This window comes from Corvus moneduloides, chromosome Z (genome assembly GCF_009650955.1).
Source record: "Corvus moneduloides isolate bCorMon1 chromosome Z, bCorMon1.pri, whole genome shotgun sequence".
NCBI classification, from domain to species: Eukaryota; Metazoa; Chordata; class Aves; order Passeriformes; family Corvidae; genus Corvus; species Corvus moneduloides.
The window spans coordinates 3,027,538-3,046,299 of record NC_045511.1 but is presented as its reverse complement, the minus strand read 5'-3'; the positions used below and the strand labels follow the sequence as shown (position 1 = coordinate 3,046,299).

The 18,762-nt window shown below is 38.1% G+C and overlaps 1 protein-coding gene across 4 annotated transcripts in view; it reads left to right on the top strand.

Annotated features, from left to right (window-relative positions):
* MAST4 (microtubule associated serine/threonine kinase family member 4) overlaps positions 1–18,762 on the top strand; it is a 286,627-nt gene that overhangs the window by 75,699 nt on the left and 192,166 nt on the right. For all 4 annotated transcript variants that reach the window (XM_032095431.1, XM_032095430.1, XM_032095429.1 and 1 more), the window contains exon 3: positions 3,610–3,731. In XM_032095431.1, the coding sequence (XP_031951322.1) occupies positions 3,610–3,731 (122 nt within the window). The remainder of the gene's footprint in view (positions 1–3,609; positions 3,732–18,762) is intronic.

The window sequence follows — 18,762 nt, the reverse complement described above, 5'->3', positions numbered from 1 at the left end:
CATTATTTAAAATATTTCTTGATGTTAATCATGCAGGAAAAATAATGAAATATTAAGTGAATTCTTACAGTGGAGATACTGACCATAATACTGAGTAAATCCACTCTGCTTTCTTGTCAGTCAGGCCAACTACTATAGTTCAAGGAAGGGCTTAGTACAAGATTCTGTTGTTGAAAACAGTAGGATTTCATCTCCTCTAGCGTCTGTATCAAGATATCTTAGACTTCCTTTCAGATGTCTGAACAAGATAAAACCAAAGTAAAATATAGATTACTATAAAGGAAAAATAGTAAAGGTGGCTGTTAGAATGCCCTGCACATGGTAAGGTACAGACAATATTAGCTCTACATGTTTTGGATCTGGTGCACATTTACAACAAAAAGAAGGTACAAGCATTAATAATAGCAGTTAATTCTCTTATATCTTTCTCCTACTAGACTAAATTGTATTATTATTTAAGTGTTTTTGGCTTGTTATCCAAACTTAAACCAGCATTAATTTGTGTACTAATTGCAAATGATTGCCTTCCATTTTTTTCTTGGGAAGCTCAAGTGGGATTCATCCGAAATGAAAATTAGTGCAGTCTGGGAAGGGCCTAGTGTCTGACAGTGGATTTTGAGACTGGATTTAACCCCTTGTGTCCTAGTGCTGGCCAGTTAATTTTTTGTTACGGTACCAGGTGTGGTGGTGTGTGCTGTAGTCCTGGCTGCCAGGGAAGCTGAGCCGGCTGGTCGGATGGCTGAGCCCAGGAGTTCTGGGCTGCCCTGTGCTGTGCTGAGTGGGCATGGCCAAGACCCAAATGCTACTCATTACTGTCTTACCTCATTGCTGAGGAGGTGAGGGAAAGGGTCTCTTTCTCTTGTTACTGAGAAGAAAAGGGTTTCTTTCTGGTCCTGGAGAAAGTGTTGGGGGTGGAGGGTCTGTCCACCATTATTTTTCATTGTCCTGGAATTGCTGAGCGTTTTTGCATGTAAATAACCCTCTCTTTGAACAGTTTTGTATTTAGTGTTGTTGCTGTTGCTGTTCATTGTCTTATCTCATTGCTGTTTCCAGTAAATGTCCTTATCTCAATCCTCGATCTCTGCCTTTTTTGTGTCCCACCCGAGTGGGAAGGGAGCATCTTAAGATTTTCTTTTTTACTGGGAATACTAAGTCGGGGAATACCATTCCTAAACCACAGTACCCTATGAGAAAGTGCAATTCTTAACCCAAGAGTGATGATGTTCCCAGTTTTAGAACAAACTTTAACAGAATGAACCTTTTTGTTTCTTGAATTCTCCGTTATTCTAAGGAGCAGGGCAAGACTTACTGCTTTTCAAATATTGATTCCTAGGATGATAAAATGCCCTAATATTATGCTACAGTGATGAAGTTGAAAATTATTTAACATAATTTTCCTGATAGCTTCTAGAGTGAATTAATATAGAGTTTCTAAAAGAGTTGTGCATATTGTATGTCTGCTTGACAAAATAGGTATTGCTGAAGCATTTTGTTGGTGGCTTGTTTGGAGCTGTCTGGATGTTGCTGGAAGTCTGGAAACTTTGCAGTTCCATAACAGTGTTTGTAGTCTGCATTCTAGCCTGATAGATTTTTGTAATCAGGGATCCCAGCACTAGGAAATGTTTGGTTTCACTCTTCTCTGAGAACTTCATCTTACCGGTGTCTGAGGAAAAAAGGAAGGAAGGAAAAGGCATAGATTTCTTCTGATGTAGAATACATAAAAGAAGTGAAACGTACCTATTTAAATGGAAGGTTTGTATAACTTAGTTTCTTGCATTCATTTCTTAATTCTCTTTTTCCGGTCCAGATGAGAAGGAATTAACCTTTTGATGATAGATATAAAGCTCTCTCTGACTGCATATGTCAGTGGTATATTTCAGGGTTGACATCAATGGTATATCAAAGATATGTATATTGCAATCAATGCCTTAAGCTTTTTATGGCACCCCTTTAGTTGAGGGTGATGGGAGCCTATGCAAAAAGGAACCAGAATTTGATAGAGACAGGCAGAGAGACCAGATGGGAAACTTAATTCAGGTTTTCCTGTTCTGGGAAATGTTATCCTAGATAATTGGGCAAGAAACCACAGCTTTGTTGTACATTTTTCTTCTAATCTCGGGCAGGCTGTTAACAAATTGGGTGAAAAAATATTTATGGGTTCTGGTTTACCAATGTAGCAAAGAACAATAGCACATTTGGAAGATTAATTGGAAAGTGTTAAAAGACTATCATGTGCTGCTGCTTGGGAACTTCTAGCTTCCAAGACAGTCCCTTCGCAGAGACCTCAGCAGCTCTCTGTGGATCTACTGTTAAAATAAGGTTATGAAGCTAAGGCTTTTGATTTCTTGGCAAACCTGTGCAGATTTACTAGGGTACAAATCCTGTGTCAGTGGTCATGTGCATACCCACTGCACAGCTGTCTGAGATGACCAGATTAATGAGGTGGGAATTAGTAATTTCAGGAAGGAAATGTTTAGGCCATGTGGTTTGGAGATGTTTTTCATTTGATCTGTTCAGTCAAGATCTTGCATTGTGTTTTTGAAATGAGATTTTAATAAAATTCTTCTGAACTGTTGCTTTGCATCAGCCTGTTGGTCTTCCAAGAGACATCAGTTGCTTTAGTAATATGATTGTCTCACTTTTGCATAGTTTTCAGAGATAAGTAAGAACTTAAGGTGGATATATTGCCGAGACTAGTATATAGCCTGTTGTCCTGTTTCTTGGCACTGGCTAGAAAGTAAGCAGAAATGAACAGTGTCGATACATGCTTGTGATCTTAGTATACTTCCCTGAATATTCTCCTTGCTGCTAGTTTGTAGCTCAGATTTCATGGGCTGGAAGTGTGGTCTGCCTAATTAGTACCTGTGGGGAGACAGTCCAGACTGAGTGGCATCCCAGTGTGATGGGGGGGCGTGACCCTGTGTGGCCCTGGGCTCAAGGTTTCCTACTCCACAGCGAAGTGACACCACTGAGCAGAGAGCATAGCACTGAGAGCCCCGTGTGGGTGCTCCTAAGGAATGGCTGGCCTGCACCTTGGTAGTCTCCCCTTACCTGGGACACTGGATAAAGATTCTTGGAATTGAGTGATACATAGTAGGTAGATTGTGAGGAATTTTGGAACAGAAGCAGAATAGTTCTCACCCACAAAATGGTATAATCACACACATGGTAAGTGTCTTCTTCACTTCATTAGAATCTCACTTTGTCCCTCAGACTGAAAACCTTATTCCTTTAAGTGGTAAATAGAGGACTATTTTTTAATACATTTTTTAAATTTTCATTTTTGACTGGCTTTTAGAGTTTGAGTTTCTTTTGGTTCAGAACTAGCAGTCTGGGTGTTTGAAACTGTTGTTGCTTTAAGTGTGTTTCTCTGTAGGAAAAAGGTACAGTTGTTGTAAGAACAGTGAAAAAATTAATTTGCCTGGTATCTTGTGGGAGAATGATGTGAAGGACTAGCAAGTGAATAGCAGGAATTCTGTTGGGATCAGCTCTGGTCAGGGCTGCAGTGAAAGCTGTTTCACAGTGGCAAGAGTGTTATAGTAACCTGTCCATTGCATTGCCTCATCTGCAACATCTTGTATTTCAACTCACTCTTTCTTAACTTGACAGGCAAATATTTGCTTCCCAGTGCAACTGGACAGCAGCTGTGGCAACCTATAGAGACCACTAATCTTGTTCGGATGCACTACCAAACATTTGGACAGTCAGCACCTTCACTGACTGCTAGTTTGGTGAGTAATTTTTTTCAAAGCTAGAAATGTAGTAAAAAAATTGTATCTGTATCTATTGGTGGGAGGATGGGGATCAAACCCGAGTCTATTTCCAGGCCAATCTCTCCTCCTTCAGCTACTTTTTTAAAGTACCTAATGCACGCCTGCACAGTACATTACTTATTATGTTGAGTGCAGCTGAATAACATTTATGGTAGCAGTAACTCTGAATTGGGTTACTGGATTTTGCATAAAGCCTGAGCTGAATGTTGCATTTATACAGCTGTTTGCATTTAAATGGTTTCTTTCCTTAAAAAAGGCATGCAATAGAAGGCAGGTGTCCTTTCTCCTGAGCATTCTTTTCTATCAATGTCTATTTCCACTTCCTGAAGTACTTTGTCCTCATGAGGACGTAGTTGTATGAAACATGAGTATAATGGAGTCTTTTGGATAAAATGGTAAGGGAAGAGGAAGGGGCAGAGATGCATCATACACTTGAACTTTCAGCTATTTGTTTTCAAGTGTCCATTTTACTGTTTCATGTTTTTGTACATTAATATCTTAAGAAGCGTTGAAATTTAATGCAGGGCCCTGTATATTAGCCTATGCTTTTCCTCAAAGAGTTACGGTAATATATTTCTTGTTTAAAGAAAGACAAAAATTATTAGTGCTTTGTCTGCTCCCTCTCCTGCCTTTTGACTGGCCATTAAAACTTTGTTGATCCCTATCTACTTTCTAGACGAAGCTTATTTTGTGATTTGTTTTGGATTTTTTTTAAACTATGTTGAACAAATATCACCATGACACTTTTTCATATCATATTGATAGGTAGATGGCTCCATGATCTGTCTGAAGTAGGATTTCACTTCAAATGCAACAAGTCTTCACCTATAAACCCTGGCTTCTGCTTGGTGGTGGTGCTGTTTGTGGCTCTTTAGGGCAGATATGGCTTTTTGGACTCCACATTTACTACAAACACTTGATTTTATTGAACCCTAATATTTTCTGGGGAACTAAGTGTCAACCTATGTATTTTGTTAATTATGAATGAAGTATTTGGATTATGTATAATTGAAATTAAAAAGAAAGTAGATACTGGTCAGAAATGGATTTAAATTGTATTAAGCCCACATTTTTTCTTCTTTTCTATATTTGTGAATAAAAAATTACTTCTTCCAAATTAGCTAAGTTTAAAAAGGGCTGTGTTGCTGTTTGATGCTCTATTTGCACAGCTATTAGGTGGCATGCTGATAGCAATATTGTGCCTTTGTTTCCCTGTGATGCTGAAACTGTTGGAAGAGGAAGATGCAACACCATTTTGACAAAAAGTACTTTAAATAGTCATAAATGGTCATAAAACAACAGACTAATGAAAAATTCAGTGAGCCTTGCTTCCTTAAGGGCCTTTCACTCATCACCTATATAGTTTTATGGCATATCTGTCTGCTACAGACTTCTTCCTTCCTGTCTCTCCACATCTTTTATGTGTGCCTGACTGCAGTTTCTTTCATGTTGGTGCAAAAGCAGGCAAGAGCCATCTAAGGAGATCTGAGCAGAGGGTGGAGGTGTGGGTTCCTCAGAAGTATTTAGTTTTTATCTGGACCTGCTGATCAGACTTGCCTCCTAAGGAGGTTAATGTTAGTGTCACATAGGCAGAGCTCTTTTCAAGCCTCCTTTGACAAATACCTTGCTGTCAGGCTTTTGAATGACTCTGGTCTTTGCTTAAAAGGGGGCATAAGTTAGGGATCACTCCCCCTCCTTGCATATTTTTCTTTTCCCCTTGATTCTGTGATTTGGCAGAGTTGAATTCGGGAGGCTTATTGTTAGATTCTAGTAATTGGAGCTTTTAATCGTATTTAGGAAACGGTTTTACTCTTACGCAGAAGAGATTTGTATGAAGAATTTTCATGTAGCTGTTCACAGTCTGAGTTGAAATTACTTTAAATGTATTGTCTCACTCATCTGAAAAATGGTTAGGCTGTTATTAATTCTTTTACTAGGACTGATAATTCTCGCTTGGGTTGATTCTCAGCTGATATGGATCTGACTGAGCAAGGATTATGAGCCAATATAGACAAGAATGACAAGTGAACAGGTCAAAGATACATGCTAGTGTTTAGTGCAATTGCAAACCTGGTACAAAAGACATATTTTTTTTTCCTTGTTCTGTCAATAAATTATTAAAAATTCACAAAATCTCTTACTGGTTCACAGGTGTAAAACCTTTCTGTGGGAAGCTATAGACTTTTTTACGGAATATTGATTAAAAATGGGCTGCAGGTGTTGCTTTAGGTAGAGTTCAATAGCTATGCATGATTCATTCCTGTAGTATAGGCAGCTGGACTATAAATTAAAAATACGGCTTCCATGTAGACCCACAGAACTGTGTTAAAGATGTATAGGAGAAGGCTGATTTTGTGATGATTGGGCAGTATATTGGATTTGATGTGGAGCCTTAATTCACAGAATCTGAGTTGGAAGGGACCCAGAAGGATCATAAAGTCCAGCTCTTGGCCCTGCAGAGGACAACCCCATAAATCACACCACGTGCCTGAGAGCATTGTCCAGATGCTTCTTGAGCTGTCAGGCTGGTGCTGTGACCGCTTCCCTGAGGAGCCCATCCCAGTGTCCAAACACCCTCTGGGTGAAGAACCTTTTCCTGATATCCGACCTAAACCTCCCCCTGAAGTTACGACTTCACTCCATTCCCTTGGGTCCTGTCACTGGCCACCACAGAGAAGAGATCAGTGCCTGCCCCTCCTTTTCCCCTCATGAGGAGGTTATAGCCTGCAGTGAGGTCCCCCCACAGACGCAGCTACGTGATAGTCGTGTTACTCTTCATTTTCTGTCACGAGCATTTCAAACTGTCCATGACAGACAGATTCTGTGGTGATGAAACAGACAATGGGAGTCTGCACAGAGAATTAATGAAGACTTAAAAACATGAAGAAAATGATGCAGAATGTCTTCAACACTGAATAGAAAGGGAAAGCTGAGTTGAGGAGTGGTTCTGCTTTAGGATGTTTTTATGGGTTGTGTTGGTCTGGTCAGTCTCTTCCTCTCCACAGTCAGTAAGATGTGCTCCTGGAAGGCAACTCAGTGTGTTTCAGTGCTGGGTTTTGCAGGAGTGTAGGGAAACTGGTAGTTTGTCTGATTCCTTGCACTGTAAGCTGACAGTTATCTCACTTGACTTCAGGCATCTTTTCAGGGTAGGATGGTTTGGGAGTTAACTTGGAGTTGCGGCCTCATTCAGTGTCCGAAGTTTGGGAGTCATTCTCCTCTACCAGACCCCTGCCACTCCAGACGTATTTTCAAATACCATTTGTAAACTTACTGTTTTGACTTTTCCATTTATTACTGTGAGCAGAATTTTTGGAAAATACTTCAAAATAAATTGAAATACAGCCAGTTTTATAAAATTTCTCATTGTAATGAGCTGATACGCTTAAAATCATGATAACAAGTCTGAAACTGAGCAATTACTTACTGTTTTATACACAGAAAAATTTTGTGTGACACAGATTGAAAAAAATTCTTGATTTAACATTTTCTTGTTAGCTACATATATGAAAACAATGGAAACCTAAACATAAAGTGTCTTTATGATACATAATGTGTAGATGAAAGGAAAAGAATTTGGCCAAATTAATTGGGTAAAATTTCTTCAGATTTGGCTTTGTCGTGGTTTAATGTCAAACTCCTGTTACGGGATTTATTGATTTATTGCTTGTTTGGCTGTCTGGTGGTTTTTTCCCTAATGAAAATTAAGTAATCTCTTACTTTAAGGAGCGAGAAGTCTTTCATTTTGTTTATCTGTTTATGTAAATAAAAAACCCCTCTGTGCTGCAAGAAAGATTTCTCACAGTCCAGAGAGCTTCCTGAGACGGCATATTTCATGACTACTTTATGGTAACTTGCTCTATGAACTATTCACATAATAAAAATACACTATAAACAAGATCCTCAAATGAAACACGTAGATTGTAATACACTTGGCTTTTAAATTCAGTCAAGACTGGATGTATGATTTCAGCTTTATGGGAAGTATTGAGCTTAGGTTGGCTATTCCTTCTGTTGCATGAGGTGAGTATACAGCATGAAATAAATCCCTGAGAGGCATGTTGTTTCTTCTTGGAGATGTGAAAGATGTCAGTGAAATGACTAAATTTTTACTTAGTTTAATAATGCATCATCTTTTAGTACTTGGAAATAGCTTCTAGTAACATCAAAACTAGAAAAGAAGTAAAACTGTCCTTTGTGAATGGCTTATGTCCTTTCCTATTAAGCAGGGAAGGAATGTTTTGTCTTGGTATGACTGGGAACATTTGCTACTTTTTAGCATACGACTTTATTTTTTGCAGGATTTACCTCTTGCTTTCTTCCCCCTCCAAACCACTTATCCCCCTGCAAACTGCCTTTCCCAAAACTACAGAAGACTGAATTTAGAAACATCTGTACTTTGGTTGCTTTTTATTGCCACTTTATCAGTGTTAATTTTTAAGAATGGTCTTACAAAAACTGGAGGGGGCTAATTATATGAAGTACTGGTTTACAAGTTGGAGTGCTGAAAGGAAAAACATAAGAAATATTCAGTGTCTATGAAAAGCAGTTCTACTTCTTCAGAAAGAGCTTTGCATCTTCCTTTCTTTTAAATAGTATAATACTGAAAATGAGTAAGAGTGTCTTTGTTAAATATGCTATTAACTTCAGCTAAATTGACATAATGTTGACAGTTATTATGAGAACTGTTTCAAAACTAATTATGCTAATTAGAACTTAACTACCAGTAATTGCATGTATTCAAACAGCACACCAACACCCTTTTGTGTGTTTTATTCCCCAGATGTAAGACAGCCATTTGTTGTCTGAGAAGCTGCAAAATTACACCATAGATAATAAATGATTGCGAACAAATAAAATACATTCTTTAGAAGCACTAATTGGTTAGATAAGCAAATGACATATCAGTTGTGCTTAGCCAACCTAAATTATTTTAAAAAGGCCTTTATTTAAATGTTTTTATTTTGAAATTGTAGGGCATTTTTCCAATCATTGTCTGTGTTCAGTTTTATCTAATGAATATCAGGTGTAGCTGAATTTATTTTTAAGTAAACTTCCTTGAAAGCAAGAGGAACCTGCATCTGAAACTTGGGTTGCTTTAAGTTTTAGTTCTTTATGTCCAGGGATTCAGGTTTTCAGTGCTTAAATGTGAGCAGCTAATTAATACTCTGAAAGTTTATGCAGAGCAAGTACAACGATGGCACTTGCGAGAAGCACAAAAACCATATAATAGAAATTGCCAAAGTAGCTGCTCTTGGCTTGTTATCTGGTATCTCCCCAAAATAGTTAGCTAGACATCAGAAACACTGAATCTGAATTGAGGACATTGCTTGAGTGCTAAACCACTGTATAAAGTTGAAAACCATATTCTTGTTTAACTTAAAATGAGTTTAACATCTAAGAGTAATTACTGAAAATCTTTTTAAAATGTGAGGTTTTTTTATTCCTATGAAATGCTAAGATTGTCAAGTAATGATAGCAGGTTTTCTGTGCTTCAATTGCTTCTAAGACTAGAGAGTTATTTTCCCTTGTGTATTTTATTTCATTAATTCCTTACCCATGAATATGTATTTGCATTCATATTTCTTTGTCTGTATTTGCCTTTTAACAAATACTTAATTGCAGTTCTAATCCAGTAGAATTAGATCTAATAATAGATAGATCTAATTTAGTAGTAGCAAGAAGGAGGTGAACATCCATCTTCGTAGACATGCCTATATGCTCTGTATTTGTACACAGCAAAGAGGCTGGAGTCGACCTGGTCCAGAGCTGTGAAACTGTAATACTTTGACAAGCTGATGCAAGAAGTTGGTGACTGGGTGCTCTCTTTCATAAATATATCTCTATTTGTCCCTATCATTGTTTTCAAAATAGTCATGGCATACTTGAGTTTAAAACAAAACTGTAGATTCAGTTGCTTGACAGAAGTCTAGATATTGACTCCTTTCCTAAGTCATCTGATTAAAACTAGTGGCTTTATTCTTACACTTTTCTTGCTCATTCTTGGATATGGAAAAAATACAGACATGGTGATGGCTGGGATTAACACTTCTTCCAGAGAGAGTTTGTAATTTCTCAGATTGAGAACACAGCTTGTGCTGCAAATTATCATTAGTTAAAGAATAATGGGAAAAGTAGGTAAAATAATAATCTCTCAGAGAAGATTAACCTATGTTAAAAAGCCCTGTGAGCATATACAGTGTGTTTTTCAAAAATACCCCCTTTGTGTGAAGTAGGTCACTTCCCATCAGCATCAGTTAGCTTCCAGCTGTCAGGATGCTCTGAGCATGAGAGAGAATGGAAAGGAGATACTGCACAGTTTATTAGAGCTGAATGTGGATATAACCCTCTTCTGTATCCTATTAATGGTACAGAATGAGTAGATATCAAATGTATGTAGGAGCTAAGCAATACATCCCTGTTTTGCACGATGCTTATGTTTTTCCAGGTGTCCCATATAATAGTCGTCTTCCTTCATGACAGGCTTACCCTCAACAGTGAAAAGGCTCACTAGGACCGGTTTCTAGTTCTAGATAATCAAGAATCTAGGGCTGTTAAAATAGCTTCCTTTAGGCTGTTAAAATTTTTGTCAGCTGAGTATATGTTTGTTCTTCTAGATTTTTGTTTGGTTTGTAGGACCCACATGGTTAAGATCAGTGAGCTAGGTTAAATGTAGTCCTTCACCTCTGGAACTGAAGCTTCTGACTGTGTGTTAGGAGTGGCTCTGAGTAAGGGCTTATTCTTGTCTGCTGTGATGTTTGGGTTGTCTGTGTGTGGTATTAGTGATGGTTATCCTAAAATGTCATCTAGAATTGTATTGCCAGTATCACTCAAAAAGTGGGAAAAGTGGAAAGTGTTAAAAAAGTGAGGCCATGAACTTTTCATCCAGGTAGTATTGTCCATGTGAGAAACAAAGGAGTAGTGGTGTTTGGCAGTAAACTGTATAACCAGAAGAAATCAATGTGCTATCATTTATAGTGGCTGAAGTTTAGATGGCTTTCTGGGAATAAAAATTTCTCAGCTTGTTCTTCGACTTTACTTAGAGGATAACTGCATAAAATTATAATCTGTAATTAACAAGGGATATAACTCAGGAATATAGAGATAGACTTCTTTGGCCTTAGGTCAAAAGCTTCTGCAACTCCTTAAACAATTTATAGGTGTGGAAATGGAAGGGGGATAAAGAGGTTAGAAAGGACATGAAGAGCAGGAAGAAACTGGAGAAATGGCTGACATTTGGAAGAATCTCGTAAAATTTAACCATAATGCTGTCTTCTGTTCCCCCTGGTCACAAAAAGCAGACTACTGTGAATTCATTGTCTATCAGTTAACATACTAATTGAAACACTGATTCATCGACAGTTTTTAACATTTAATGAGAAAATAGTAAATGGTAAGTTGCAAGGAGATTCTCCTTTGCTTGAGGAGTGTATGCTCATGTACAAATCTAATTTGATTGGTCTGATTTCTAGTCTCAGAAGTATGTAATGAAAGTTTAATTTCAATCCCAGCTCTGGCTTTAAAATAAACTGAGATAAAGTGGGCATGGGGAATAACAGGATGAGTGTAGGAAAACTATTGTCTGTACTTCTGTCTGCATTCAGGATCTGAAGTGAGAGGTGTGGATAACCTCAAAGTGAGTGCTCCCTGTGTGCCGTAGGTGAGCAGTAGTAGCTTAGGGTGTTGCTTGGTGTTCTTAAAAGGCAGTTAAAATTTCTTTGCTGTCTTAGGAATTTGGTACTCATGCCTAATTAGGATAGGTTGATTAATTTTAAAAAAATGCTGTACAGGACAAGATACTGTTCCACTGACCTGAATTTTAATAGTGATACTCTATTTTGTCAAGAAACTTAGTTTTTAGCATTGTAGAAACTTCCTTCCCAGTGTTGCTATCGCTATAGAAAACTTGATCACTGCTTTGGCAGTTTCAGTTGACCAGAATGCAAATACTGAAGTTCTTTGAGCTTCCTAGTAAAGTTTAGCCTAAAATGATGGGATTGTTTGGAAGCTGATGAGGCATATTCCTTTCTGTTCTTTTTTTTTTGCTGTGGGGTAGCATCCTTATGTTAAAGGACAACTAAATGGGGCACAATTCTAAATTGAGGAAGTAACATTTTTATTTTACTTCCTGTAAGCCAACATGTTCTCGTGCCTGTGGTACTTGCAAAGTGACTGTAATGTAGCAGAGGATGGAAGCAGACAGTGTGGAAACTATAGCTCTCATTCCTCAAGCTGAAGTACTCCCATGGTCCTGATGATAGCTGTAACTTTCAAAACAAAAAGACTCAAACTGGGTTGAATGACACTGCTGACTTGAAAGCACTGGAGCAGGGAGGGGAAATGTAGTTTTTCCAGATCTCTGGTGGGAATGAACATTCCTCCTCATTGATTTCTATTTATTTATTTTTTTTTTTTTTAAAGTTCCACAAAGTAAAGGTACCTGGCAAGAATTTTTCTGAACATACAGCAGAGTACGTTTGTGTTGGATGGTGCATGGCTGCTTCTAATCTCCTACAGTTTTAGGTTTAAAAGCAATTGCTGTTTTACTGACCTGAAATTTTAAGTGGATTGACTGCCACAGTTGGTTTTGACACATGCTGCTGGGTATTTGTACCTCTAGTTTTCAGTCAGACTTTCTTGTACATTCATGTGAAACCAGATGTGTTACTGTAAAATGCACTTTCGTCCTGTGGAGGCAGGTGGGAATGTGGACTTTGATATTTTTTACCATACGTTACCTTTTAGCATTCTTGCAGTCTCTCTCTTGTTCTGATATACAGTGATTTAAATTGTTCTGGCTTCACTGGTGTGATGGAGTCATTGTGTTTGTTTCCCTCTTCTGTACCCTGCCACAATGGACTGATGACTTTTAGCATCACCTCTGTTGTCATCTCAGTAAAACTAGAAAGCATTGTTGTGGTTTTTTTTCTTCTTTTAGCACAGTATGCCCAATTATGATGCATATGTCTATATCCAGTTCTGTCAGATTTTTAATAATGCAGTAGTACAGTAAGGTCATTGGCATCTATTAAGGATTTCTTTCATGGTGTTGTGGAGATTAAGAAACTAGGTAAGTGCTCAAGTTGACCTAATGTCACTTGAGTAAAAGATGTAATAATCAGCCGGAAATTGATTAACTGCTACTCTCTCATGAATACATTTAACCTCTTGATCAGTGTGCAGTATCTGCAATTATGTGGTACAATGGAAGGTACTCAGTATTTGGTCAGTTAAATTCAGAAGTGATGGTTGGCTTTGTAATGCATGGAATAATTTCATAGTAATAATATACACTTGGCTGATGACAGATTCCTTTTTCTATCTGTTAGACTGTCTATTTGAGCAAGGATGAAGGTAGTAGGAAACAAAATTGAATTATGAGATTGCCTGCTGTAAATGAGGGAGAAAAAATAGTGAGTTCAAGTTAAGTAAGAGAACTAACCTACATCTGGAGTTGGATCTCAGTGTATTTCATTATTCTCATAAAAACGTTCCAGTAAAAGCATATCTTGAACAAACTTTCCTAGGATGATGCTGTTTCTCCAGAAACCTGTAACTGTGAATAAATGTTTTTGGAATGCCTGTTACGTGTCCTCTACCTACTAAATATGGGATTGCAACTAGTGATCATTAGGAGAACATTGCCTTTTACTCCAGACTTCCTTACTTTGTTGATTTGTAATGGAACTTCTGTCCATAGAGATCCAAGAAGACTTCAGTGAGGTAAACTATCTTCTGAATTAATTTAAATGTTGAAAAGCTTAACTGTTGCTCTCTACTGAAGGAGGGTGTTTATGTGAAGCAGCTGGACCATGTGTAGCGGGAAGTATTGAATCTTAGAGTGGAAGAAACAGCCAAAACACATTAAGAAGAACTATGCGTCCTTAAGAGAAAGTACATTAATATATTGTCTCGTTGAGAAGATAGTGCATTATTGCAAGTGTTGAGATTCAGTGCTTCTAAAAGGAAAACGGGGCATCAAAATAAAGGAGACTGGATGCATCATTGTTCAGAGGGATCTCAAAACAAGAACTTAAACCTAGCCAAAGTTTAGTAATTGTGGTTGGAATGGAGCTTGCCTATTACTGATCTCACTTGAGAATGAAACTTCTAAATGTCTAACAGGGATTATTCAGAATGTAATTGCTATTACTGTTTTGCCATGAGAATTTTTTTTAAGAATTTGTTTCCTTTTTCATATACAGAATCTGAAATATTCCACTGAGCTGATTGTTAGCAAAGCTTCAATTCAGAGGGTTTTTATTTGTTCTCTGAAAACATAGTGTGGCACTTCAAATTCTAAGACTAAAAATGGCATCGCTCCTGTATGTTTGATGTCAGGCTTTCTTTGGGGAGATATTGAGACAAAGAGTTCAGCAACTTTTGAAAAAAGGAAGAACATTTTGGTATGTTACCTCAGTTCTTGTTGAAAGGAGACCCATATGAGATACAGACTGTATTCATGATGTGCCTGTCTTTTCAGAAGGAAATTTCTTTCATGCTATTGTGTAATTATAGAAAACTTAGAAAATTGGAGGGCTGATTGCCTTGTTTGAATCGATGATCCAGCTATGCCTTTTGATGGAGTAAGAAGCACGGTGTTTGATGGAAAAGGCAAAATGGATGAAGCTGGCATATCTGTTGTGAATCATCCTCTTGTATATGTTCTGTCACTGAAAGAGAAGTTGATAAACTTACTTAAAAATTATTTGAAAAATTGGTTTGCTTCTGCAACAGTTATTTTTCTTCTAATATTTTCATGACTGATTTATTACCTAAGGTAATAAATTAACCCTCCAAATTAGTGGTGAACCCAGAAACAAGTTGGTGCAAATAGGATTTTGTCCGGCAGGTGGCATGAAGACCCAGTGTGTCCCTGTGCTCTTCATGGAATGTGGCCATGCCTGCACGTGTAATTGTGACTGTTGGCAAGGTACATGTGCTTTCATGGGAAAAAGCAGTTTATTTTCAAGAACATTAAAATATAATTAACAGAATCAGTAATATTTTCTTTTATTAAGAAACAGCAACAGTCAACCCTACTTCCCTAAGTGTAATAAATTGTTGCATCTATCTGCTAACCTGTGGTTTGCCATTTGTGTAGGTTTATCAGCTCCAGAAAAAGAGAATTAGAGTTTTGCTAACTGAGGAATCTTGAGCTTTCTCTGCTTGTGATCTGTGTTTTGAGTAATATACAGTGAGAATAATAATCTCTTAATGCATTCTTGGACCTGGTAGTTAGAGTGCATCTTGGACACACAGCAAGCCAGCCTGGCTTATCTGAATGTGTATTTGTGTAATGTGCTAAAGCGGAACACAAATTCAGTGGTGCTCTCTTTCAATCCATGCAGTGATTATTGCCCAAAAGTCTTTACTTCTGAAGCACAGAAGAGATGTAAATGGAGAAATGCACTTTTCTCTGTGTGTGTGTGGGTAGGATTGTAATACTGAAGGAAGATAGAGGATAAAACTGGTGAGAACTCATGGTTTTATTGTCAGGCTAACAATGCCTTCTCAGTGCTGTAGCTGGGGACTCAGAGGTGCTTTGAAAACACTCGGCTGGTGGAACATGTCTGTTTTCTTCTGAGGAGTGGTAGTTATCATGTTGCACCCTGAAAGGGAGGTGTTGGTTTCATGTGGAACACTTATTCCATACTTTTTCTAAGCTCTTAGAAGGGACATTAGGCAAATATATACAGGAGCATAAATGGCTGTATAGATGAAATACTGTAGCCTTTTCACTTTGAATAATACAATATGTATTGCTCACAGTGTCTAAAATTGTATATGAATTACTGTGCTTGTTAGTAGTTAATGATGATGTTGTGTAGTTAACTTGATTCTGTTAAATTCATTAGTTTCTCAGAATTTGTATGTTAATAATTATTAATAAATTGGCTTTATCAATCTCAATTTTAGACAAGGCAACTTTAGCTCCTAACGCTCTAAAGTGTGAGAATTACTTTGCCTGTTTCTTAAAGTGATGTGCAAGTTCATATGGTATCACTGCATAGCTTCTATGGGTAAATTAAGTCTTAGAAAATAAATCATGAAAACTGAGTGGTGGATTGTCATTACCCCATTCAAGTAGTTTGTGATAAAGCTGGCCTATATTCCCTCATTGACTGAATATCTTAAATATGCTTTCCTGTTAATACTGAAACAACAACCTCTCCCGTGGTTGTATGAGAAAATTCTTGCAAAATATATTGCAGAGTTACAGCTCTGTCTGCTAGTCTAGATGTACAGACTGAAAAGGTATCTGCTGCTTTGGGTGGATTTCAGTATCCCTTATCTTGGTGATGGTGTTAAGTGTTGCTGTGTCAATTTTTGCTGCTAATTTTGTTGAAACATCTCCCTTCCAGTGCTGTAGCTAATTTCAGTGACAGTTCACAGATAATAGAGCTTCCAGAACTTGAAGGAACAAGAGGCAGATGGATAGAGTTGTTTCCGTAACCCTTTTTTCCTCAGATAACATTAAAACCATTTCATTAAAGAAAACTCTTGAGTAGTGTAACAGTACAGAGTGATACTATAAGGTTTTGACTTACTTAAGATGGTTAGATATTGATCTGTATAAAATTCTTTGAAGATAATCTTCATTTTGATTCACTTCCAGAATGATTGATAGAATCACATCTTCCATCTCCCCGTGATGCCATGAAGATTTTTGCCTTTTCTTTTATACCCCTGTTGCACCTTTTTACAACTTCTGTATTCCTAGTGCTTTTTGCCTACATTCTTGGACTTGTTTGTCAAGCTAAGAGACTAAAGAGTTTAGAAGCTTCGTAGTTAGGGATCAGTGTGCCCCAGACCCCAAGGTCCTCTCTAGAACACATTCTGTAAACCAAGATAGAACCATCCAGGGGAAGGTTCCTTGGGGAGGGGGGCTCACTTGAGCCTCTCATTGGGGAATATTTGATAGATATGCTAATTAGTAAAACCTATAATGTTATACCTGATCTTTTGGGGCATATTTGGCAGAGTGCATTTCGATGCATATGACCTGGATGTGTGCACCTGAGGATCCTTAAAATAAATACCAAGGTAAAATTCCTTTTCCCCTTCTAACCGTGTATGACTCTTGATTTCAGGACCAGGAAAAGGCATCACCCGCACCATACGTAGCTTTTGCTTTCATGCTTCTATGACATTACGTGATGATGATCTGGTATCCATTAAGATTTTGATGAAGTCCCTTTCCCCCACAACATTGTGGAATGACAGTATGGATTGTTTGGTGTGCATATATATGTATGGGACAGTTGAAAACTTCTAGGTGATACAGCTGTTTTTAGAGATTTTTTTGTGTGTGTGTATGTAATAGAAAGAAAATGTGCTGTGTCTGCATAGGGTGTTTGAAACTCAGTGTGAAATACTGGGGGCAAATTCCTTTAGGAACTGAAAACATTTTCTGGATACTACAGAACAAGAATGTGATCTATATTATTTCTTGATCATATGCAGAGTATGATTGTTTTGGTGTGGAACATAAAGGTGGCTCAATTTCTTTTATGACCATTCAGAAAAATAACCTTGAGCTCCTTTGTGGAATTGTAATGCTGTCTTCCCTTGACAGTTTATTCTTTAAACTATTACACAAGCACAGAATAACCTGGCTGGGAGGGGAGTCAAAAGGATCATTGAATCCAACTCCTGGTCCTGTGCAGGACACCCCAAGATTCACACCATGTGCCTGACAGCATTGTCCAAATACTTCTTGAACTCTGCCAGGCTTGATGCTGTGACCACTTCCCTGGGGAGCCTCTTCCAGTGCCCAACTACCCTCTGGGTGAAGAAACTTTTTCTCTAATATCCGACCTAAACCTCCCTAACACATCTTCATGCCTTTTCCTCAAGTCGTGTCACTGGTCATGAGACTGAAGAGATTGGTACTTGCCCCACTGCTTCCTCTTTTGAGGACATTGTAGACTCTCCACTCAGTCCCCAGGCTGAACAGACCAAGTGACCTCAGCTGCTCTGGCTTCCCCTACAGATCCATTGCCATCTTTGTTGCCCTCCTTTGGACACTCTGTAATACTTTGTCTTTTTTAAACTCTGGCGCCCAAAGCTGCCCCCAGCACTGGAGGTGAGGCTGCCCCAGTGCAGAGCAGAGCAGGACAATCCCCTCCCTTGCCCGGCTGGCGATGCTGTGCCTGATGCCCCCCAGGCCCTCCTGGCTGCCAGGGCACTGCTGACTCATGTTCAACTTGCCATCCACCAGGACCCTCAGGTCCTTTACTGTAGGACTGCTCTGCATTCAAAACCACAAAAGCACTGTTTGCAGGAGTTTGTTTCAAAACTGTTATACCTACAACATCCAAGGGGACATGCCCTGGTATGCTCTAATTGTTTTCTCTTCTCTAATATGCTTCGAGAAAGGCTGCATAAGAATTAATGTTAAACACTTCCAGGTATTTGTAGTTAGAGTTTGTCCACTTACCTTGACTTCTGAAATTATGGCAGTTGAAATATTTTAATTTTTCTCGTAAGTTAGTTGAACAGTTTATCAGTGGACAAAAATACAATTTTTTTACAAGATTAAAAGCTCCCTTTTTACCTGTGCTGGGAAAAAGTTCCTGTTATTTTGGATTGCAAGTTACCAGAATATAAGGCAATTATTTCACTGCTTGTTATCTATTCTAAGCATATGAATTTTCACATTTAGGAAGAAAATAATTATTTTTAAAACTCAGTGATGGTGGCTGGACGCTGTAGAGTATTTAAGGTATAGGAAATAGCCCTGACAGAGATAGATTTAGGGGCAGAGTACAAATGAGTTTTTTCATGGTGCATAATTAATATGATTTATCATATGCTACCACCATGTGTAGTATGAGAGTTGCAGCCACACATGGGATATGTGTATGCATAAAATTAAATTTAAATTAAATCTGCATTGTAAAACTCTAGTTACATATTCATATATAATTTTGCATGCTTAGGTTTTATCTGGTTGATTGGCTGATTTCCGTAATTACAGTGATTTCTA